General features: G+C 31.2%; 3 protein-coding genes across 11 annotated transcripts; all 3 read right to left on the reverse strand.

The window, feature by feature from the left end:
- Positions 1-354: 354 nt before the first annotated feature.
- LOC118037466 (E3 ubiquitin-protein ligase AIRP2) lies at positions 355-3,451 on the reverse strand. 2 transcript variants are annotated; one of them, XM_035043456.2, is made up of 5 exons: positions 3,046-3,451; positions 1,990-2,140; positions 1,771-1,837; positions 1,396-1,627; positions 355-701 (listed from the first exon to the last, which is right to left on the reverse strand). In XM_035043456.2, the coding sequence occupies exons 1-5, from the start codon at positions 3,108-3,110 to the stop codon at positions 491-493; spliced, it is 726 nt and encodes a 241-aa protein (XP_034899347.1). In that variant the 5' UTR covers positions 3,111-3,451; the 3' UTR covers positions 355-490. The 2 variants fall into 2 exon arrangements, with proteins under 2 accessions (XP_034899347.1, XP_034899349.1); XM_035043458.2 differs by lacking the exon at positions 3,046-3,451 and adding an exon at positions 2,774-2,995.
- An 8,593-nt stretch (positions 3,452-12,044) lies between these two features.
- LOC118037467 (probable envelope ADP,ATP carrier protein, chloroplastic) lies at positions 12,045-16,343 on the reverse strand. 8 transcript variants are annotated; one of them, XR_004685607.2, is made up of 12 exons: positions 15,833-16,343; positions 15,525-15,581; positions 15,310-15,372; positions 15,173-15,229; positions 14,978-15,061; positions 14,668-14,736; positions 14,477-14,589; positions 14,197-14,366; positions 13,153-13,231; positions 12,640-12,763; positions 12,382-12,482; positions 12,045-12,299 (listed from the first exon to the last, which is right to left on the reverse strand). XR_004685607.2 is itself a non-coding variant. In XM_035043463.2 (11 exons), the coding sequence occupies exons 1-10, from the start codon at positions 16,196-16,198 to the stop codon at positions 12,649-12,651; spliced, it is 1,173 nt and encodes a 390-aa protein (XP_034899354.1). In that variant the 5' UTR covers positions 16,199-16,343; the 3' UTR covers positions 12,045-12,262; positions 12,640-12,648. The 8 variants fall into 8 exon arrangements, 4 of the variants coding, with proteins under 4 accessions (XP_034899354.1, XP_034899351.1, XP_034899352.1 ...); XR_012168114.1 differs by having other exon boundaries at positions 12,382-12,544; XR_004685606.2 differs by having other exon boundaries at positions 12,382-12,562.
- A 1,688-nt stretch (positions 16,344-18,031) lies between these two features.
- Positions 18,032-22,129, reverse strand: LOC118037468 (vacuolar cation/proton exchanger 3). The gene is made up of 10 exons (XM_035043465.2): positions 21,751-22,129; positions 21,239-21,306; positions 21,088-21,116; positions 19,872-20,068; positions 19,545-19,757; positions 19,284-19,418; positions 19,015-19,185; positions 18,791-18,907; positions 18,539-18,629; positions 18,032-18,427 (listed from the first exon to the last, which is right to left on the reverse strand). Exons 1-10 carry the CDS (start codon positions 22,015-22,017, stop codon positions 18,366-18,368), a joined length of 1,350 nt encoding a protein of 449 aa, XP_034899356.1. The 5' UTR covers positions 22,018-22,129; the 3' UTR covers positions 18,032-18,365.
- Between the last annotated feature and the right edge of the window lie 1,816 nt (positions 22,130-23,945).

The following is a 23,945-nucleotide window of genomic DNA, read 5'->3' on the forward strand; positions in this document are numbered from 1 at the left end:
TTTAAAATTTTTTTATTGTTAGGAAGAGAAAAAAAATTCAACTAATTCGTACCTGTTGAAGCTTGAAAAGATTAATTTTTTTATTTCAACTTTTGAAGCAGGAATCGTTCAATTTCCATGATGCCTTGGTGATGTAAAATGCTTCCACGAAGAAAGCTGTTGTGTTTCTCGCTCACTTCTTTTATTACAGATTCAGGGAGAAAAAGCACTGCAGGACAAGTTCACCTTTCTTTTATAAGAAAGGGTGATCAAAGCTCTGCATAACGCAACAAGGATAGCGTTGATCAACGGGCAAAAAGAGCCATATTTCTGTTGTTCTTCAGCACAAGTTCTAACTTTTACTTGACAAATAAATTTCTAAAATCATAGCAACCACACCGTGCTAAGAATGACAAGGTATATATACAATGTTAAAATGTGTGCTGCTGAATGAGGGGATGTAAGAATCATATACAAGCAACCGGAACTTTATGCAAACTTTTCCAGACCCTCACCGGTAACGAGGGTCGTAAGAAACAAACATTGGTTCAGGAACAATGAGTGGCAACTTATCAATGTACATGAACAGTCTTTTCAAATTCTGTCTAGTGATTGAAGACAAGTCAATGATCTCATTGTTGCTGGTGTAGATCCAAAGGTCACCTGAGTTGACTCTCTTGAGACTGTCTCGACAGAAAGGACATGATTGAGAGCGCGTACGCCTGAAGCAACCACAGCAAGATGTTAGAACATCGAGTCAAACTTACTGTGTTACCAAAACATGAAGCAGCATGGACCAAAAGCACACACTGCTCTAATTAATTGATGTTTACAAGAACAGAAAACAGATGATTTGGACAGAATAATCCAATCCCTGACCATATTAGACAAGATGCTTTTGGCAGGCAAGAACGACTACAGAAGAAGATAGCGCCTAATCATTTGCCAGGGAACGATCTTTTTAAGCAATATATGATCAAGAAACATGAATTCTATATGTTGAGAGAAGTAAACAAAAAATACCCATAAAAAGACGACTTCACAGATTGATGCCTTAAAATGTTGATCCATAAAAAAAGTAGTTTCTGTGGAATAATGAAATGAGATTGCCAACGTTTTGAATATCAAAATGTACAAAACAGCTTTATTGAGTATTTATCAATTTTCATCCCCTGTGCATACAGCGCAGATATTGTACAAGCATCAATAGAGAAGGTGTTCAATGGGGAAAAATACTAAAACTCAGGAGTTGCAGATTCATTAACTATAAACTGAAAACATATGGATATGATCATGTAGAACTTAAGAGAGGACTTCGCTGCGTGAAATTATTGGCTAAATACCTTGAATGGAGTCCCCTTTTGTGATTATTTGTGCATACATCTAAACATGCTTGCGGTGTGGAAGTTAACTTACCAATCTCGATAGCACTTCATACACATTGCATGATTGCAGTTGGGCAATACAACTCTGCTATTAATCTCCATGCAAATACCACATTCTTCCTCTCTCTCTAAATCAATTTCAGAGAGCTTTCCTTTGTCCATTTCGTCTTTCTTTTTGTACTTTGCACAAATTTCCCTTTGCTTTCTGTCTTCTACATCAGTGATTCCTCTTTCAAGTTGCAATAAAGAAGGAAATATCACCCCTGTAAGCACAAAAATAAAAGATCATGCTAGGATAAGACTGCTGGTATCTTTGTTCAAGGAGAATAAATTATAAACCAAATACAGCAAGCTTCAAAAATTGTGTTGCATACAGTTGAAAGTTACTGACTTCTTTAAACCTCACCATAAAACTCTCTTATGCTAGCCTTTCTTTCATAAATAGACATGGTTGTCTTTCCATCCTCATAAGCCTGTGACACAACATTATAATAATACATCAAGGATAAGGCAGCATTTGTTTTTTACTATAATAACATCTGCAGGCAGAAGGGGGTTAAGCATACAGAAATGGACTCTTGGCCACTAAAAACATCAACAAACTAGCGAAGGAAATGCAAATTACCTTGTATATAAGAATTCTAAGCAATCCCAAGGCACCAGCTAGGTGACAATCAGTCCACTGGACAAGAAAAAGAAAGAAGTTGGCAGCAGGGCTGTAGGATAATCTCATTTGAAGGCAGGCACCATCATATTCCCTAGGATAATCAGAAGCCCTGCATCACAACAAAAACACATAAATATATCATATTTCAAGGCATAGTGATAGCGAACCACACACAAACAGGAACAGATTATCCAAAGCAGAAAATTCTATAACCACAAACATGTTAATAACCATGTCTTGAGCTTATTAAACTTTCTGCATTGGCAAGGGTAAGGACAGGCAGCCATTGATTGAGCAACCTATCCGGAACGGCAAATGGTACGAAAAGCAGAGTTTGGACAAAAATCTCATACTCTGTTTTAAAAAAGAAGGCAACTCAACTAGCAGGGTTTTGATTCATTGTCCCATTAATGCCTTAAACAATTTGCTCTCAATAACCAATAACTATCAAGTGCCTGTGTCACAAATTAGCATCATGAACTCAACTTTCCATGAGAGAAATTCAACAAAAACCAAAACTTTTATTTTAGAATTATTTTTTCAACTCCACAGCTTAATTGACATAAATGCCTCAAAAAGTAACAACTAATTACAAGCAAATAAAAAAGGGCCGCATGTAAAATATCAACTTCCACTGCTTGTACTACCCTTTAAACCTTTATATACTTTGATTTTCTGGGATGCGCCAGAATTGTTTAAATTAGAGGTAAAAAAGTGCATAATGTTCCACTCAATAAAATACCTTATACACAATGAAACAGATATCTACCCGCCCAGCCCACTAAATATCCAGGAAAAAAAAACAAAAGACCTGACAGACACGAACAAACACGTCATGAGGAAAAAAAATCAAAACTTGAAAATCAGCTAAGAGGATCCAGAAATCAAAACAAATGCATCAACCCTAAAAGAAATATCAATTCAATTGATCAGAAATCCCAAACATCTCACCAAATTCGGTGAAGACAAAAAAAAAAAAAAAAAAAACAAACAGAAAAGGAGAGAAGAAATTACAGAGTATTGGCAAAGTGAATATCAGCTTCAAGAGCTTTAAGAGAATCCTTAAACGATTTCCTCATCTCCCTTTTCTTTTTATCTTCCAAAAATCCACCACTCCTTCAAAAACCACCCATTACAAATTTCCCATTTCCTTATTTCACGTTAAACAACGAGAAAAAGAAACAACCTTGAAATTATCTCCAAAAGAAAACCCAATAACAATAACAATAACAAAAACCCAGAAAAAATAAAAAATTTATGACTGTTGGCAGGTAGAGAAGGGCACAGAGAGGTTGAGAGAAGGGAGAAAAAGAGGGGCAAAAAGAAGAGCAAGTGTTCCTGTCGCTTGGTGCGCACGTAATTGTCACTCTCATTAGTTCAGGTCATTAGGAACCTAACCTAGGCTTATAAAGTTATAAGCACAGGAAGCTTGAAGAATGTAGAGTGTACTTGTATAATCACGTTATTACCCTTACTTTTGCCTCGAAATTTATGTCCTACCTGCTTCCTCATATTTCTGCTTATTATAATTTATATGTAGGTATTGAGAAATTATTCGGAATATTAGGATTTTGATTTTACAAAAATATGAGTTATATTATGAAAATAATATGTGGATTATTGAATAATTTTAATGTATATTATTTTATTATATAAAAATATATATTTAAATAGAAAAGTTATTAAGATGATTTTTAAATATCATATTTCATAAAAACAAAAGTCAACAAATAAATATTTAAAATTTATAATATTATATTACAGTGAAGCTTGATTTTTAAAGTATTTTATATTTAAATTTTTTTTTAAAATAATATTTTATTTTATTTTTTAAAATTTAATTTTAATATTAATATATTAAAATATCTAAAAAATTAATTTAAAATAAAAAATATTTAATTTTTTTTTTAAAAAAAATTTTAAAACATAAAAAATACTTCTAAAACCTATTAAAATCATTTGAAATTATGTAAAAAATCAATTTAATATTACAATTATTTGTTACAAAAGAAGGCGGCGTTTTGCGTTTTGGTTGATGTTTAGTCTGGCATCTTATGACGCGTGGCATATATGCATGCTTTATCAACCGTTAAATATGGATCCCACTTTTTTATGATTTTGTTGTGCATTGGGAAATTAAATGGACCCCACTAAAGAACCAGATTATACCCAAAGGTTCTACAAAACTATGATTAAGAAGAATCACTCGCCAACCTAGAAGTGTGTATTTGACATTTATATAGCTTTTCTGATTTTGGTTAAAAAAATAAGTTTAATAAAGAAATTAATTGTGATTTAACAAATTATGTTAAAAATATATATATATTTAGTTAAAATTATTATGAGATAAATTGTTATATGTAAAATAAATAAAAAAGACATGTCTCCATAAATAAAAAATAATTTATTTTAACTTCTATAAAATTAGGGTTCGAAAATCTATATGAATCCAAATATAAAAAATAAAAGAACTACCTAGATGATTTTTTTATGATTGAAAATAAATAAAATTTATTACAATATTAAATGGTCTCCCAATTTTACTTGGCTAGTGAATTAATTAACTCAAATTAAATTAAATAGAAGTTGATTTAATGTCATTTTATTGATTTAACTGATATATTTACAACTTGATTAGCATTAATTTTACTTGGCTAGTAAACTAATTAACTCAAATTAAATTAAATAGAAGTTATTAACTTCTTTTAAAATAGTAATATTAAACATTTTTAGATGATTAATGCAAATTTAAAATAACTTTCAATGATTTTTAGAGCATGGATATGAGAGCCCTGTGGATAAGTTCCAGGTGACTTGAATAGATAAGAGTAAAAATAAATAAATAATTATATTTTTATGACTTTCCCACCATTCCCATTGTTTTCCTGCTACTTGTCTAAACCGGTCGTCCATTGCAAGAGGCTATACATCCCTACCACATTCATTAATGAAAACTATGGGCATTACACTAGTCAAAATCAAATCTCTAAAATCATCCATCCAGCAGCAATTTTAACTTCAAATAACAATAAAGAATAAAATCTTATTTTTCAAAATATTTTTTATATATTTTAAAATTTATTTTTTATATTAACTTATTAAAATATTTTAAAATTTAAACTTTAAATAAACTAAAATTCCAAACATCATCTCAACTTTACGATTCAGCCTGGTTTATTTTTTGTGTTTTAAAATAATTTTAATTTTTAAATTTTTTTTAAATTAATATTTTTTGATATTTTAAATCAGCCTTGTTTATTTTTGTGTTTTAAAATAATTTTAAATTTTTAAACTTTTTTTTAAATTAATATTTTTTAGTATTTTAATTCATTAATATTAAAAATAATTTTTTAAAAATAAAAAAATATATATTATTTTAAAAATCATAGTAATTATCCGACAACCTCGAAGCAAGTGGCTTCAAAGGCTACAATAAAAATTACAAAAGTCAGAGTCAAATCATACCCCCACTCTCTTAATTAGTTCTAGCATGGTCGGATCCAAATACATGAACCTGTCCGGCAAATTCTATAAGGAGGCGCGTGGATGGACCAATCCTGACAGAGACTTTTTCATGACTCGACAGGACCCACCATGACGAGGGATGGGGACCAAATCGATAAGCTTTATCTAGCTTAAAGGAGGAGACACCAAGCCGATGAGTCGCTCTTCACTTGCCTATTTTGACAATCCCGAAGCTAGCATGATTTTGATAGCAGGGTTTCAATATTTTCTTCTTTTTGAAATGCGGTCGTTGAAACGTGTTTTTTTTAAAAAATTATTTTTATTTTTTTATTTAAAATTTTTATTTTTATTTTTTAAAATTATTTTAATATTAAAAATATTTTTTTAAAATAACAAAATATTATTTTAATATACTTCTAACAAAAACATTTTAAATCACAATCACTATTCAAATCATAAAAACACTTACAAAATGGAATTCTAATTCGATTCTCATCATGTTAAATTTTATTTTTAAATTATTTTAATATTAAATTTTTTTTAATAACAAAATAATATTTTAATATATTTCTAAAAATAAAATATTTTAAATAACAATCACTACTAAAATAATACAAATATTTATAAAATTACATTTTGCTTCGGTTCTCATCATGTTATATGAACAATTAATGAGTCAATTTTTTTTATTTGAAAGTGCGGTGTGATTATAATTGTTTTTTAAAATGCTTTTCATGTATTAAAATGATATATTTTTTTTTATTTTTTTAAAATTATTTTTAATATCAGCGTATAAAAATGATCCAAAATATTAAATTTTTGTAGAACCTAATTTGCGCCACGTTTCTAGCATGTGCCTAACTTCCTTTAACCATGCCTAATCATCCAATAAAACCTATCATCGTGCCATTAATTCAACTATTTTTAACCATACTCATCATTATACATAGCTCTTTATTTTTAGAAACAAAACCATTTTTAATTATGAATAGTAGCATTTTGATATATGTTGAATTCTGGAAGATAAATTTTTGATATATTTTTTTTCTATTTTTTTAAATCTTATTTTAAAGAGAGAGAAGAGATGATTGTTATAGAAAGATAAGTGAAGAGAGAGGAGAAAGGGAGAGAGGAGGAGAAGATATGGGAAAAAAATAGGAATATTTTGGTCTTTTAAAAAAAAAAAAATTAGAGTTGACTCTGTATTTAAAATAGAATTTTTAAAAATATAAAAAATAAAATATTATCTTGCTCAAAGTTTTAATTTCAAAAGGATATATAAAGAGTAATTTTCTCTTTAGTATTTGTTTTTTAACCCACGCATTTTAAAACACCTTCGAATATAATATAATCATTATATTAATATTTGAGATAAAAAAAGAAGATAAAAGGTAATTATTGAATGATTGATTTTAATGATAAAGACATTCCAGCCTCCCATTAATCATTCCAAAGGCAAAAACAAAAGAAAACCATTGGCAGCAGATGAAACCATTTGGTTGTATCGCCGACACATCAACTATATATATAGTCTTAAAAAATAGTTTAGGAAAGAAAGATAACTAACTCGCTTGAAAATGAAGGATAAAGACATGTTTTGTTTAGGTGGAGTTTGGGATTGCATACTACTTTTACTTTGAAAATTATTTTTAGCTTTAATTTATATATATATTGTTTTGATATGCTGATTGTTGTTTTAGAATTAAAAAATCATAAATACTTCAAAGAAAATTGAATTAGATACGTAAGATAAAATTATAAATTTAAAATTTTTTTATCTAATAACATACAATTATAAACACTTTATATATCCCAAACATGTTAATATGTATAAGTTTTAATAGAAATAGTTTTAATTTTTTATTCAATAGTTAGATTACTTTTGTTTTCCAGTTTTTTTTTAAAACTTTTTACTATAATATAAGAAGCCTATAAGAGGGAAGTCATTGTTAGAGATCAAATTATTGAAACACAGCCTTTTCAGAAAAAAAATGTGATGTTTTTTATTCATATTATACGCCGTGTAAGCTGTGAGAATTTGCCAAATGCTTATCTGGCTTGGGGGCATGCAATTTTTGACAGGATTCTAGTTGAATCTTGAGATCGAAAACCAAATTTTCATAGACCACCACCAGCTAAATGCATACTAATTTTTTATTCAATAGAAATTTTTTTTTTTACTTTTTTTTTATAGTTAATTATAGAAGATAAAAAGTTGAAGAATTAATTATTACTATTATCAATATTTAATAAGCCACCGTAAACCAGAAATTAAATCTAGAAAAACAAAACATTCTTGTAGTAGAAAAACTATAATTTTTTTAAAAATTAATTTCTTACCTGTCTATAATTTATTTAATTAAAACAAATTTCCAGAAATAGCTAGGTCAGATGCTAAACACCCGCATGGTGGTGGTGAATTATATATTCCACATTGCAGAAGCATAGTAGTGCCTAGAATTAATCTACAAAGAAGGAGATAAGTCTGATTTGGTTGACACAGAAACGAGTGTGTTGACAATGAAATTACGAAGGTGCTGATTAATGATCCAGACCACAGCTTTTACCAGAATGATCCATGAACAACTACTAGAAGAAATCCAGACTAAAGAAATGATCCATGAACAACTACTAGAAGAAATCCAGACCACAGCTTTTACCAGAATGATCCAAGAACAACTACTACTACTGGAACATGCGATTATTTTCGCTTAATTTCCTACAATTTGGGTCCGCACCCCATGAAAGTGCAGTTAATATTGGGCACAAACTAAGCTTAATTTGTTGAACTTTGATTTCTGGCGACACAAATCACAAAAGCGTGACATAATAATTATTTTGAATCCAGACATAAACACTATTAAAATTTGAACCCCTCCCAATAATTAGTGAAACACGAATAAAAAGTATAAAGAAAACATTAGTATAGTTGGTCTTCGATAAATTACTTTTAGTTTTTTCAAGAACTAAAAAAATGAGTTTTCTTCACACACACAAACATTACTATGAAATGAAAATCTATAATAAAATAAAATAAACACAAGCTAAATACTCTTATTTATAATAGATAAGAAATGTCCTAAATAATACTGAAAAAATAAAAAAAAATTCTAAATAAAATAAAAAAAAAACTTTTAAATCAATTAGGAATCTAATATAAATACCGTACAATAACTTTTGGATCTTATCACAAAACTTTCCTGATTTGTTATTACTATGAAATTTTAAACAATATATAAAAGTAGACTTCTAGAATTTTCTAGTAAAATTTCAACTCGATTCAATGGTCGGATAAAACTTATACTTAGTGTAAAACTGTACATTTTAAAAAATCAACTCAAAACCAACTTAAATGTCTGCCAACTTTAACTCTCATAATTAAGCATGAAAATCAATTTCAACCCGATTAAATGGTCGGATAAAAACTTATACTTGTTATCATAAAACTGTATATTTTAAAAAATCAACTCAAAATCAACTTAAATGTCTACCAACTTTAACTCTCATAAACATGATAATCTTTGTAATTACTGTTGCTAAAATATTCTTATAATGTTATAATGTTGGAATTAAATGTCTTCCTCTTAGTTTCATCGTAAAAGATAGAAACTCCAATTATATTCTACCAAAATATTACTATAATATTAAAATTAATTGCCGCCACCTATCTCTCATTATAGCGCATGTAAAGTTTTTCAAACAAGACTGCCTAATTATACCATCAACCTTAGACCCAAGTTGGGTTGAGTGAGCCATTCTTGCACATTAATTATTTGATTATAGGCTGCTGCCTGCTTGTATGTGTTGAAACTTTAAGTTGGTATTGCCCCAATTCCTCTCAACAAGCTCATTCAACACCTTGTTAGCTTCTTGGCTTTTGACCTTGTGATTTGCTGAATTTGCACTTCTAGTAGGATCCGTACCAAGCAAGCTTTCCTGTAGTTGACAATGGCGGTGAGCAAGTTTCAGTCAACTATAACCTTCCCGCTAGCCAACAACTTCGAACCCTCTCCCCTGGCAAAATTGCTCGCAAATCTCTATTTCTTTTCAAGCACACATGCAGCTGGACCATCTCTGAAGCATCAAGTCTTTTCTGGTGGATAGACCACATGCCAAGCACAGCTGGAGGGGGCTCTTGATAATAACCATGGAAATGACAATCCAATTGCTGGTGTCTGAGAATCAAACAGGACCCATTACTTCGACGGAGATTTCCCGAGGGAGCTGCAGATTTATTTGATGTGTTTCCCATCCAGCTGCTTGATGAAATGCTCAAACTTAGCTTCCATCTCCAGTAGGCATCGTGCAAGATGATCAAAGACACCTTCAGAACTGAACCTGTCATAAATTTTCCAGTTTTCATGTAACCAGAACGGGAAAGCTGACGACATACTTGTAACTCCCACTTGCGTGGAATTAAGAAGTTTAACTGAGCTGAGGGCATGAATCATTCCAATTTATTTTTCTCTTGAGTACCTCCTTGAATGATACGAAGACCTCAAAGTCTGTTTTTTGCTGGTTCATGACAAGAAAATGCTTCTCCTTTGGATGTAGTTTCGGAAGCGTCTGGATCTTTTCAAGGGGGCGGGGGGGGGGGGGGGGGAATGAACATTAAAGATCCAGATTTGAGCTTCAACAGGTTACCAAAGAAAATCCCCAACCTAACCCCAAAATGCAGAGAGAATTCTCTAATTTTCTGCTACTTAATAGTTTTTACGATATGAAGCTCATTTTCCATGAAATTATTTCCAATGATCAAAGAGGTTTATGCATAGGGAACATAAAGAAAAAACTAAACGGTGTTTTTAATGCCATAGCTTTATACTCATCTTCACCATGATTATAATAATAAAATTATGATTTTATCCATGTCACCGAAAATATTTGGTCTGGCTACGAGGGGCTATTAGGATAAGAGCATTTTTTTATATATATTTTTGCACATGAAATTATTAATTTATTTTTAAAACAAAAAATATTGAACTGACATCTGGTGGTTATTTAGAATTTTTATTTTTTAAAGCATAATAAAATAATTATATTGCCTTTAAAATAAAAAAGACTTTGACAGGCTTTAAGGGTTTTTTTTTTTTTCATCTTAGTATTTTTTGTTATTATCAAGCTGGATGAGAAATGCTTTTATAATTGAATAAATATAAATATTATTAAAAAAATAGTTTACACATGAAATGGAGCCACTTTATTCAGGTGACATGTATAGGATGATCTCGTGACCAAATGATGGTCGCTAGGGTAATAGTCAAATAGTCTTGACAACCCCTCTATTCCTAAGCGGCACTTATGGCATACGAACATTTATTTTGGCATCAAAAATCCATTTTTTTTTCCTCTCTCTTCTCATTGATTTTTACGTTTAAACTATAAATTTTCAAAACAACCTTTTAATTTTTTTTCTTCATATTTAATCCTTGTTCTTTTTATTACTATTTTTTTTTTTCAATTTCATCATACTTCAAATTTTTTCATCTGTCAGATTTACTCTCTAATTTTTTTATTGCTATTTATTTTGTTTTGAATTCTTTTTTTAATTGAATTTATTTTTTAATTTTTTCCCTTAACATTTAATTTTATTTTTATATCAAATTTTATCTTTAATTTTTTTTTTCTATTTGTATTACTTTGGCAAAAATTTTTTATATCTAATTTCATCATTCAAAATTAAATTAATTAAGAAAGGAGTTTCTTGGTTGAACCCTAGTCTAGGATTTCACTAGTTGCAAGTTTAGAAAATTAACTCAGGATTAGAAGATTCGCTCAGTATTGCTTGATTTTTTTTCTTTTCTTTTTTTTTAAACTCTTATTTTTTCAATTTTATTCTTCAATATTTATTTAATTAGAGTCTAGGATATATTTTTTTTATTTGTTTTCTATAAGACTTTTCACTGATTTTAAAAATAACTTGAGTTTTCTTGAATTTTTTTTATTGTCGTTCTTTGTTAAATTTAGCTTTTTAAAAGAATTCTTGTTTTTGAATTAAATTAAATTAAATTAACTAATTAAATATAAGCATGATATGCTAATTTTATAATATTTTGCTTATTTGCTTTCTAGGTTGTTGTTCTTTCAATGTCGTTGTGTAACCTTTTACAGTAACATTAGAATTGTCTTAGCAAGCTTTTTTTTATTGTGGTGCAATGTTCATAGCAGGACGACAACGAGTCTTCAACGAGCTTTTCTTCCTTCTTCCGAGTATGATATTTGCTAGCTTATTTTTTATAGTTTATTGTTGCTAATTTTTTTTCCTACTTTATTTACTATCAATGCCTTTTGTTAATCTTGTTATTGAATTAATCTATCTTATTTAACATGTATGACCCGTGTCTCAAATATTTTTTTTTCCTTTAAAAACATTGATTTTACACATTTTTTTATGTTGACCCGGCTTTCGAGAGACACAAATCTAGTAAACCTCTAATTCTTCCTCTTTTAAGTTTAGCTAGTCTAATTTTCTCTAATTCTCTTCCCTTAAGTTTTTAGTGTAAATAAAAATAAAAAAATAAAATAAAAACAAGCATGCCATGAGAACCTTCTCAAACTAAGTTCAGCTGTAGGAAATGACATTGAAAACCTTGCCATATGGATCTCAGTACTGCAATTATTTTGCAGACATAAAGTTGCCTTCCCTAAACTTATTTTTATTTTGCTTTACCACTTCTTAAAGTTACTCACGCTGATTAAATCAAAGGCTCTTGTAGATTTCTGCAGTTCCATGCCCCCTCTGGTGCTCTGAGAAAATTGTGCAACTCTGTATGCAGAGAACGTTGTTTCTGCTATTAGGAAACCTGAAAACACTACTATTAAGATCCTCAAGTGCACAAAATATCATCCATTAATCAGGCAATCAATATAACAAATCATCAGGACCTATGTTACAAGCTCGAATTGCCAGTGGCACCCTAACATCTTTAAAAGAACAGCCTGACCAGCACCTAACCATCTTACGAAAAGAATAGGCCCTGCACAAGCTTATTGGCAGCAAAGAATCCTAACCAATCAGGCAGGCACAATAACGGCAAAACCATAATTCCTGCACAAACATGTACTTCTGGCGCAATGCAATGCCTGTTACAAAAATACTAATGGAACAATGATGGTCGGTAACAATACAAAGAAATCCATTACCAGGATGGTTCAATTATTGGCAACTTGGCTTTGTTTCTGGCGGTTTTCCTCCACAATTCTCTGAAACTCTTTCTCACTGGCTGCAATTAGACGCTTCACGATATCAAAAGTGGTAAGCCTAATGCTGCAGCAGAAAGAGAGGAAAGTAGATTCATGTCAGCCAAGGCAAAAATTTCTTATGAAATCAACAACTTCTCATTGCATGCCCATATCTTTTTATGCACAGGAACCAAATAATCTTCACTATTCCAGCACCATTTGGGCATCGTTAGTGTCTATGAGTTGCAAAACCAAATTTTGCATGGTTATTCTTAAACGTGGATCCATAATCTTAGATTTTTCAGATTTTCTATGCCAGATCTGATTAATGCATTTCAGATAACTACCAAATGCTCAATTATTCCCAGATCAAAGAAAACCAGAAGCTCATCAGTTTCACATGAAGCAAGACATCATATTGAAGGATTTTCCAAGAGCATATATCAAAAAATAAAAAAGGGAATGAAAGCGAACCTGCTATTTGGAAGGGTTTTTAATGCATTGGGAACAAAACCCCTATACAAGCCAATAACTCCATCACGCTGCACGATCCCTGCATCAACAAGAGCACATTATATTTGAACCATCAGTCTCCAAAATAAATTGCAAAATGCAATTAATAACATGAGAAAATTCTGATTAGATTGAGATATGTAGCCTATATCAAGACTTGTAAATTTACCCAAGAGCCATTAGGATTCATGCAACACAACTGAAACAAGGGCTACAGCCACATGAAATTGAAGAGGCTATATTATTTCATAAGACCTAGGAGCTCTATATAGAGTTGATATATGAGCAATGGGTAAGCTGCCTTGCAATATTAAGAAATTCAAGAGCATGGTGTTTGAGAAGCTTGATCCAGTTAGAAACCAAAAACTTGTTTTCATTTTAATTATATGTGGAGAAGTATGGATAGAAGCTCACCTAGCTATAACTTTATAATTTCCAAAATAAGGGTATTTCAGAGAAAGGATTGCAGCTCACCAGGCATTGTAATCAAGTTTCACCTAGCATGTTATGAGTGAGTATACAGATAAAAAGCTCTTTCAACAAAAAATAACATTGCCCTGGCATTGGGCTAAGATTAGGACATGAACAGATTTAAGGCTCTTTCTTCTTGAACTACTGTTGCCCTTGGGGCTCAAGAGTCAAGAGGTTAAAAGTTGGAATGTTGTGGAGGGAATGATGGGCTCAATGATCAGATGACATTAGCACTAATAAATGAGAAAAGCAAGAAAGTCTGATATGTAGTTGATGGTCCTTTTCTTTAGCTGATGTTAGTATCACTTGCAATCTAAGCCTTTCTTAATTGCAGGACCATCCTTGCCACTTTCCATGCCTACACTCAAAGAGAGAGAACTAAATGTTTTAAGCGATGTCTGGGCTAGCCAATACAATATCCACTCTCATATATGTTTGAGTCTTGGTCCATGCTACTAGAACGCTTTTATGGTGATTTCTGGGACAATAAATATCTCCATGCATATCTGTACTTTATTTGTTAGTGCAACTTACCTGGAATGGCATCCAAAACTGATTTGTAAGGTGTACCCTTCATTTGCATTTGTCTTCTTACTGTATCCAAAGGATAGCAAGTGAGAGTTGCAACAGCGGCAGACACCACAGCTGTCAGTAGAGATGATTGAGTCTTCTGTTGATATTTCTCAGGCAATGACTTCTTCACCCTGTTGTTCAAAGAGGGCAGTATCCAACACTTGTTTTATGTTTGTATCCTTTTCCATAAAGGAATAAATAAATAGATAGATAAAAGAAGCTTTAGGATTAATGGGCTCACAAGTCAAAAATGCAAAAGTTCACGGCAATATATGGCGCAATGCCAAGAAGAGAAGGCCCGAGACCATAGTAAAATGATGCAACTCCTTCCTCCCGTAACATTGTTAACGCAATCTGGACAAATAATCAACACTTTTCTGTTCATAAATGATTATCTTGTCATAAGAAGTATTCTAGTAATCAATATCACACCTCAGACATAGTGCGATACCCAGGTTCAACTGCTAAGCGTAATCTCAGGACATCCAAAGGATATGTTACCTGGACAAATGTAAACAGTAAGATGATTTTAAGATACAAATGCATGTAGTACTGAATACACATTACTTTTTCAAAAAGTAATACAAAGAATTAGATGTCTACGCACACTGTAAAATTTTTTGGAAACAGATTCATACACCTCCTTAAGCAAACACAGTATCCTTGACATAACCAATTAAATCCCAATAGGTAGCTATGTAATGAAAATTTTCATTTCCATTTCCACTGATCAATTACTCACAAAAGTAGATGTCATGCCTGCACAAGCACCTGCTGCAAGTCTGCCAATAACTGAGAGTTCGCCATCCTTTCCCTTAAACAAATTCTACAAATTCACACACAAAAAATAATCAACCAAATGCCTCAAACAATAATAATTCCAAATACTTATAACACTCTCCCACAACTTGCTGATATACATTTTCACTAGGATTACCTTGTAAGTTTCATAAGCAAAGAGCTGGACGGCACTATAAGGTATGATCCGAATCACCTGAAATATTCACCATAAATCCCAAATCGGAAAACAAATCAAATCCTAATTATTCATCAAAGTGAAAAACCGCCAACTACCTGCGGGAGGTTTCCCTTCCAATACCCTTTGATTCCCTCTTCTTTCCCTATCATTACTATCGCCTGCAGTTCATTGACCAATAAGCAACCTCATTAAGATAAACAAGGGAGGCAAGGCTCAATCCATGCTCGGCTAATTGAACTACAGTTCCATAATCATAAAATTTCTCGATAAAAAACTTCAAAACATAACACACATTACATTCGCTACACACCTCAATGAAACCAATTGCCTTCTTAGCACTTTCCTGCCCGGCCCGCACTCCATGAATCTACAAACACATCAAATTAATACTGATTAATCTTATTGATAATGTTCCTAATTATCAATTATTAAAACATTTAAAAATAATGCAAAATTTTATTTTACATTTTTTCCGGATCCTACATTTCACTATACTCAAATTCCATTTTCTCAGCAACCAAACAGCAAACACTAACGATACCGTTTGCTACAGAATAAAAATATCACCACGAAAAACACGTGATAAAATCCGAAAGCAGAGAAACTTAAAAAGAACACCTGCATGAGTAGCTTAATACGGTCAAGCGGAGCGGTGACGGTCTTCGCGGCGGCACCAGCGACAGCTCCAGCGGCAAAAATCGCAGCATCTCTCGGGACAAAAGCCAGTATTGCTAACGGATGCTTCAATAGCTGAGCCTTACTCGGCGCGAACTCATTTCCTTTATCTTTCTTATTCTCTGTCATTGAGACTGAAGCAAAATTACCAAAACTGCCATTGCGTCCATCACTCCGGATTCTGCAACTGAATTGCGCGTTTCTCCACAGAGGTTCGCGGTGGTGCGTGGTTTCCGTGAGAGAGCAGTGTGTGGTTTTCAGGTTTGGTAACGTCTGGAAGCAGAGAATGGCCCTCTCTTTGTCTCTCATGGTATGATTTGGTGACTTTGAGAGTTTGTTAGGGGTAGAGAAGGGATAAGGTAGAAACTATAAAGGTTGTTGCAGAGAGGGAGGAGAGCAAACTCAAAAGTCAAAAGAGGGATTTCTTGGGATTTTAAGCAAGTTGAGTAGTGTGGATTTGTTTTATTAATGATTTACAAGCTATTTGAAATAATTTCTCTATTATAAATTTAATTCAATTCTAATATTTAATTTGAATTTAATTAATTAATTCTAAAAATAGATTAAATTCATTTTATTTTTAAGAATAAAAAATTTATTTGATAATAATAAAAGCATTATTATTTTTAAATATTTCAACAAGTAATTTCTTTTTTTATTTATTTTAATCTAAACAAAAATAATTTATATATTTAATACGCAGACTTATATTGTATTTGAATCTCTAATATAATTTTGAATATACTCTTATAAGCATGTAAATTTTAGTTTTGAGTACAAGTTTGTCATGCTTATAATTAAAATAAGTATGAAATCTATTTTTTTTAAATAACTTTTTTTAATATATGTTTAGAATAATAAACTAAATAATTCATGCTCCCGAGTCTAAGTAATACACTGTACTGGTTTTTTTTTTTCTAATACAAGTTTGACCATTATACTTGTCATCAATTGGTCATGTATATTTATTTTTTCTTGGAATATATAAAAAAAGAAAAAAAAATATAAAATCTCAGCAATTGGTCTGCCCAACGCATAGCTCCACTATAACAGGCCGAACGCGTATTCATGAGGCCCATTTACTGGACCAGGGTGAAAGTGGAACAAGGTTTGTTTTGTCGGTGCCATTACGAAAACTTCAACCCTGGCTATAGTCCAGAAGCTATTACAGCACCAGACCATACGAAATAATAGAGTTTATTTTTGTATTTTAAAAATACTTTTTTTAAAAATATATTTTTTAAATTTTTTTATTTAAAAATTAATTTTTTTATTTTTTATGTTTTAAATTAATTTTCAGATTATTTTAGTGTGTTGATATCAAAAATAATTTTTAAAAATAAAACAAAAATATTATTTTAATATATTTTCAAATAAAAAATATTTTAAAAGACAATAATTAGCATACTTTCAAACACCCTCAAACTTAGTTGGTGCCATTACCAAAAGTTCAAGTTTTCAACACCAAGCAAGATACATAGTTTGGAACAACATTGCTAAAAATATACTTTTAAAAAAATATAATATAAACTCGAATTGTAAAAATAAATAGTAAAATCATAAAAAAATATTTTTTTCATTAATAATTTAAATATCTTAAAAACAAATAAAAATTTATATATAATTCAAATAACTAAAAAATACAATAAATATATTATTGATTTTCATAAATTTTTATTAACCAACAATCAACAAACTTAAAACAAACATAAACTTTTATATACAAAAGCATTGACATGTTTTTAGCAACGTTGCCTGCCACCTCCTCTGTAATTCATAAAAATGACAAATAATTGCGTTGAACATGGCTAATGAGATAAACCCAAAGTATGAAAAATTCACGTTTTTGAGATCAAAATCACGTTTTTGCTCGATATTAACTAATTTTACCAAGTCAAAATAATTTCAGTACAATTTCAATACTTTTTAAGTTTTTATACCAAGTTAACACTATAAACATGTATTGTCTCATAAAATTATATAATTTTATAAATTAATTCGCAATTTTAATAAATTGGAAAACCACACAAATTAACTAAAGAATGAATGGGAGTTAGTCACGTGCTTCTCTCTCACTCTCTCTCTCTCTCTACACACACACACACACACTAAAATTATCATCGTCAATATAGAGAAATCAAATTGCAAGCACAAACAAGAAATGATTTCCATTTATTTATTAGATTGATATATACAGGAGTAAAGATAACCCCTGTGCCATATGCCAGCAGCTTCTATATATACTGGCTCAAGAAACAAAAACTCGGTTGCGAAAAACACCCTGAGAAATCCTATACATTACATATATATGCTGTAGCCTTTCTTCATAAAGCTACAATGGTGTTGACTCCTCAGTTACCTTTGAAACAAAATGAAAGAATAACAGAATCCATTCAATCTGTTGATGATGATGTTTTGATGCTGTAATCTTCATCCTGAAGGACAAGCCCTGCGTTCATGATCATATGATACAAATTTAAGCTGCAATGACTGATCCAGCTGCGGACTTGACTCCCAAATCGATGACATTTCCATGGTCTGCACAAAAAGAAAATACAAATTTTGGATATGGAATGGATTTAGAATGGATGGAAAGGGATAGATTCAAAATTCTTAACCAAGCCTCAAAAAAACGTTGTAAGTTCTTACTCAATGGTGTCTTGTTTAAGAAAAAGCACGCCCCAATAACAACGTAGCACAGCAATAGAGCCAATCCTTTAAGGTAGTGAGAAGTACCGTCCTGTAACAAATAAGGGGAAGCAATTTCCTTGAGCATCAATTGACTAGCATACACAGAATGAACTATACTAATTCTTTCATTAATTAGAGCAAGAGAAAGGAGATTCTGCTGTTAATACGCTTAAAAAGTAATTTTGGTTAATACTTAATCACATATATTACCTGTAAGGTGAAGGCTGTGGTGATTATTGATAAGGTAAGAGCACCAGTCTCGAGGAGATTGAAGTTAAGATCCATTTCAATGCCTAAAATCCAAGCAACAATTACACAAAGTGGAACCTGCAGAAAGTTGTGGTGTATAAGTTCAGTCAGACTGATCATTTTCTTTTGGAGAGAAGGAAGGTTAGGTCAAAGACACCGTTTGAGTTTTTAATTATGAAACTTACCACAAACATAGCAATTTGAGTTGCAGATCCTAGTGCAACACCTAAAGATATATCCAACTTGTTTTTAAAAGCAAAAATGACTGCTCCAGCATGTTCAGCTGCATTTCCAACTATTGGCAGCAAGATAATGCTAATGAAGCTGACAGAAAGGCCCCAAGATTCTGAAGCATCCTGTGGAATCAAGAGGCATATTTTCTCAGCTCATACCGGAGTACTATTAGAAGTAATTAAGAACAGTAATCTTACAAGATGCTTGATAGTTTAGTTACCTCGATCGTGCCCACAACATATTCTGACAACAAGGCTATGACAGCAGTCATTCCGACCAGCCAAACTATTCCACTCCAGAATCCAATCACAGGTGTTTCTTCTGAAAGCACGTCATCGCCATCTTCCACGGATTCCTGGAGAGTTGCGCCAATCAATTAATAACTCAGCGAATCTAACTTGACAGAAACTTCAAAGGAATTTTAATTTGCTCACACCATTCAGAAGGAAAAAGGATAATTAGAATAAGGATTAATTATCACCTCTTGCGCTTCAAATAGTTGCCTGTGTGTCACTAGCTGAAAGATAATGTATGTAACGTATGCAAGCAGCATTATAATGCTGCTTACTCTCGACAACTGCAGTGTTGGGACTTCCGTGAGGGTAACGGAGGCTGCAGACATCCGAAACAGCAGTGGCAGCATATGGCACAGCAATGCCAGGAGCAAAAGCAGCGCGTTAACGTCAGCTTGTCTCTGTTCATTGGTTTATAACCATGCAAGTGTTATCATCTAACTTTGACCATGATAAAGCTAGAAGAATAAGAGTTCAAAACTGATGAACATTTCAAATTACAACGGCTAGCTTACCCTGTCATATTTTTGTTCCTTTCCAAGGTTGGCAATGCCACCACAGAAGAGAGAGGTGCCAAGAACCAAGAGGAGGTTTGATAGTATGGAACCCAAGAGTGAATATTTCACCACTTGTATCTTGTGTTGCCAGAGTGCAAAAATAGCTATTATCAGTTCTGTAGCATTACCACATGTTGCATTTAGGAGCCCTCCCACTGCAAAAACAAAGATTAGAAGGAATTAAATCTCACGCTTCCTTCATTTTTCTTCAGTAATCTTATGAAACTTCCATGCAAGTATGACGTGAGATGACAAGCCCAATTCCAGTACCAAGGTTTTTTTCATGAACACTTTTTTTATTTTTTTGATTCGAGGAAACCTCATTCTCTAGAAAACGTACTTTGTGAGCCTAGGTAAACAAATAAAACCCGGGTTGTCCTAAACTCTTACAACAAGTTCACGTTCGGACTCGAACTCAAGACCTGCTATGCAGATTTTAAACCCTTTATCACCACACCACGCCTTTAGAAACATTTTTCATGAACATGTTCACTATTAAAAAAAAATATTTTTAATAATATAAATCAAGATTTCAATTAATGAATACAAATTTAAATCTCATCAATTTATTATATAAAATAAAGATCAAATATAAAATGATATGAATTTATATAAATTTCAAAACTAAAAATTTTTTACTCCATAAAATTTATTAAAAAATAATATAAATTATATTTTAAAATCTTATCTCATAATAATTTAATTTATTTAATTAAAATAATTTTTCAAAATATTAAATAATATAATCTCACAAAGAATTCATCGTTCTTTTGAAGTGACATATCACTGCAAGAAAATGACATAGGAAGAAGCTTTTTAATGGTAGGGACAATAGAAGAGTTAGGAAATCTTTCAAGTTGGTAGGTTGTATTCCACATGGAGTCTGAATCATATACCACCAAGCAATTTTAATTTTTTACTTTTTTTCTTATCACGAGAAAGCTTGGAAGCAGTTCTATCCCATCATATTTTTTTAATTAATTAAGTTTGATATGACTAAATAAATAATTTGATGTTGAAATGTTGGCTTCTCTTATATCGCTCGAATATTTTATGCTACCATGGATTAAGTTTCTCAAGAAAAACCGCCTTCCACTCCCTTCATAGCACCAAATATGAAATATTTATCAGAGATATAGTAAAGATAGGTAAAAAAGATAGCGGGGTTGAGTACCTGTCGGACCAGTGTAATAAGCAATTTGCCTGCAATTTTTGAAAAATACACCAGAAAGAAAATTAATGATTTATTCCAATCTCTGCGTACAGCTTGCTTGTTTATAAGATTGAGAAATCAAATAATAGTTTATAATATATAGTCCCCTTACTCTGTCAAAAAGCTGACACGTTCTGCAAGTGGGGTCAGTCCAAGCAAGCTCAAAGCAAAAACCCAGGGCTGCGTACATGAAATCACAAACACTATCAGATTAAAATTTAATTAATTCTATCATTTTTTTAGCTCTTATAAACGGCCATATTTGCAAGCATAATTAATATTGAGATTCAAAATTATCAAAATAAATAAATCATATGGGAATGTAACAAAATAACTCGAATGATCACGAATTCAGCAGGTTTTTAAAGGGGTGGTGCATTCAAGCACAAGTTCAACAACCCATTTTTCCTTTAGTTTTCGGATTTGCGCGGATTACTCGATCAATTCTAATTAGTCTATCATCATTTCTATATTTGAGAAATGATTTGGATAATCACCATCAACATGTAAGACGATTTGATCACATAAAACGAGCGATCAAGATCACCTCACAAGTGTCCAGAACTTTCTGTTCTACTATGCAAACCCTAAGAGAAACTGATATATAGGGAAATGAATACTTACTCTTCCAAAGCCATAACAATCAGCAGCAATGGCTAGTGGGATGGCAGGAAAAAGAACTGTAAGTTTAGTCCCCAAAATGACCTCTTGAAGGTTAGTTAACAAGTTTCTAAGCATTCCACATCGAACTTTTGATACAAGAGTGAGGTCTGACTTCTTGCGCATTGACGAGGATGACATGTTGTGTGCAGTCTTGCCATGTCTTATCTCCTTGCTTGAGCCCTTAAGGTTTCCATTCTCCAAGAGCCATGGTTCCTGCAATGAGGCCATTGTTGGGTTCGCAACAAACTAAACCAATGGTATTGCTAAGTGTAAGAAGTAAAGCCAGGCTGTGGAGTGTGTTCTTCTGCTTCTCTGTCCTAGTGTTATTGAAAGGGTCTGGGAAATACTGCTATAAATAGGAGCTGGAATGCTTTATTTTTTATATCGAGAGATAGATAGAGATATTGAGCTTGCTGCGCCTTCCTCGAAATTTCGTATTTTGTTTTCATGTTGAAGGCAGGAAAGGCCAGTGACTTGGATACAATAATTTCTTTAGTTAATTATAGATTTTTCTTCGGTTTTACGAAAATTACGTTGATGAATTATTGATTTTTGGTTAATAGAAATAAAAAATTGGGAGGAAAACTAAATTATAAACTTCGAAGAATAGAAAATAATTGCCAGATTCAAAAGTATTGATAGGTGGAGGATTGATTCTAGTACTAGTCGACATGTTTGTTTGTGCTCAAAATTGGTTCAAAGTTTGCCATCCATGTAAGTGATTATGCTTGATGATCCGATCACATACCATTCAAGTGCTTGGTAGTGGAGAGGTAGGTTAAATTTCACTTCTAGAATAGTAATGATTTTAAAGGATGTGATTTACCTAACTAGTATGAAAAAGAAATTTAGTTTATATTAAAAAATATTGTATAGATGTTGTCTTTTAAAGTATTTTTTGCTTGAGAATATATTAAAATATATTTTTTTATTTTTTTAAATTTATTTTTGATATTAACATATTAAGACAATTTAAAAACATTAAATAATTAATTAATTTAAAATAAAACAAATTTAAAATTTAATGAAAAAGCCAGTTCAACTGCAACTCCACATAGAACCTTAATGTTAGGTTTTCTTCTTAATAAGGCTTATTTTAAAGAAACTATAGATTCTAGCTATATCCATAAATAATCACTAAAAAAGTATTGAATCATTTAAGTTAATTCACATTTTTATGAACCTAAATTTTAACTTGTGAAGGAAATAAATACTTTATAGATAATTTTTTTAAATACACTTACTTTTACTTGATGAAAAATAATTTAAAGAATTTCCCAGCAAAACTAAAAATCAAATCATCAGTAGAAAAATTAAAAGAGTTAAAAGTGATAAATACCTTGAGTATGAATCTTTTAAATTCAACATATATGTTCAAACATTGGGAATAATCTATCTTAGCATTCTCTCTCACCTTCAATGGTGTGGCTGGGATGAAAAATAGATTTATATTTTAGTCGATAAATGCAAATAAAAATAAAATTTGAATAAGCCAAATTTAGGATGCTTGAGAGTTCGGAGATGTTTTGTAGCCTATATGGGGCTAATATATCCTAAAATACCTTAACCACTCATTCGAGTTGCTTAGAGGTTACCATATCCTAAAGGTGTTTTGAATGGTGGAGTTGAGTGTGCGTGTGTATGTATATATCCACCACGTCATGCACTAAATCCCATCCAAACCCATTAAAATTTTTATTTTATATTAAAAAACATAAAATAAAATTTATCAGTTTAGTGAAAATTGGATATTCAAGTTTTTATCAGCATGAAAATTTTGTCAGTGTCTGATAAAAAAAAATTGAATGTTTTATTTTTCTATTTTTCTATTATTATAATAACTCTTTTGCAAAGGTTTTAATTTAAGTTCGATACTCTGCTATAATCTTTTCCAGTTTGCATTAATGAACACAAGTCAAGAATCTTTAAGCATATCGCTATAAACTTTCCAAACAACTTTATCAAAAAAGGAAAAAAAGAAGAAGAAAGGTGTTGAAGTAAAATCAACTATGTTTAGTTGTGCTATTCAACTTATTTTTTTATTAAAATTTATTTATTTATATTTTTAAACTGTTTTGATATATTAATATTAAAAATATTTTTAAAATAACAAGAAATTTATTTCAATAAACTTTTAAGTAAAAACCATTTTAAAA

This window comes from Populus alba, chromosome 16 (assembly GCF_005239225.2).
Source record: "Populus alba chromosome 16, ASM523922v2, whole genome shotgun sequence".
NCBI lineage: Eukaryota > Viridiplantae > Streptophyta > Magnoliopsida > Malpighiales > Salicaceae > Populus > Populus alba.

Bases quoted from the DNA above. Each gene is read 5' to 3' on its own strand.
- LOC118037467 (XM_035043463.2), bottom strand. From the start codon at position 16,198: ATGAGAGACAAAGAGAGGGCCATTCTCTGCTTCCAGACGTTACCAAAC. The intron at 15,373-15,524 runs GTGTGTAGCGAA...AATGAACTGCAG, and splicing joins AGGCAATTGGTTTCATTGAG to GCGATAGTAATGATAGGGAA. The intron at 14,737-14,977 runs GTGAGTAATTGA...ACATTTGTCCAG, and splicing joins CAGGCATGACATCTACTTTT to GTAACATATCCTTTGGATGT.
- LOC118037468 (XM_035043465.2), bottom strand. From the start codon at position 22,017: ATGGCCTCATTGCAGGAACCATGGCTCTTGGAGAATGGAAACCTTAAG. The intron at 19,758-19,871 runs GTAAGCTAGCCG...ACCAATGAACAG, and splicing joins AGGAACAAAAATATGACAGG to AGACAAGCTGACGTTAACGC. The intron at 18,908-19,014 runs GTAAGTTTCATA...AACTTTCTGCAG, and splicing joins CTCAAATTGCTATGTTTGTG to GTTCCACTTTGTGTAATTGT.
- LOC118037466 (XM_035043456.2), bottom strand. From the start codon at position 3,110: ATGAGGAAATCGTTTAAGGATTCTCTTAAAGCTCTTGAAGCTGATATT. The intron at 1,628-1,770 runs GTGAGGTTTAAA...TTGTGCTTACAG, and splicing joins TAGCATAAGAGAGTTTTATG to GGGTGATATTTCCTTCTTTA. The intron at 702-1,395 runs GTAAGTTAACTT...TGGTTGCTTCAG, and splicing joins ATGAAGTGCTATCGAGATTG to GCGTACGCGCTCTCAATCAT.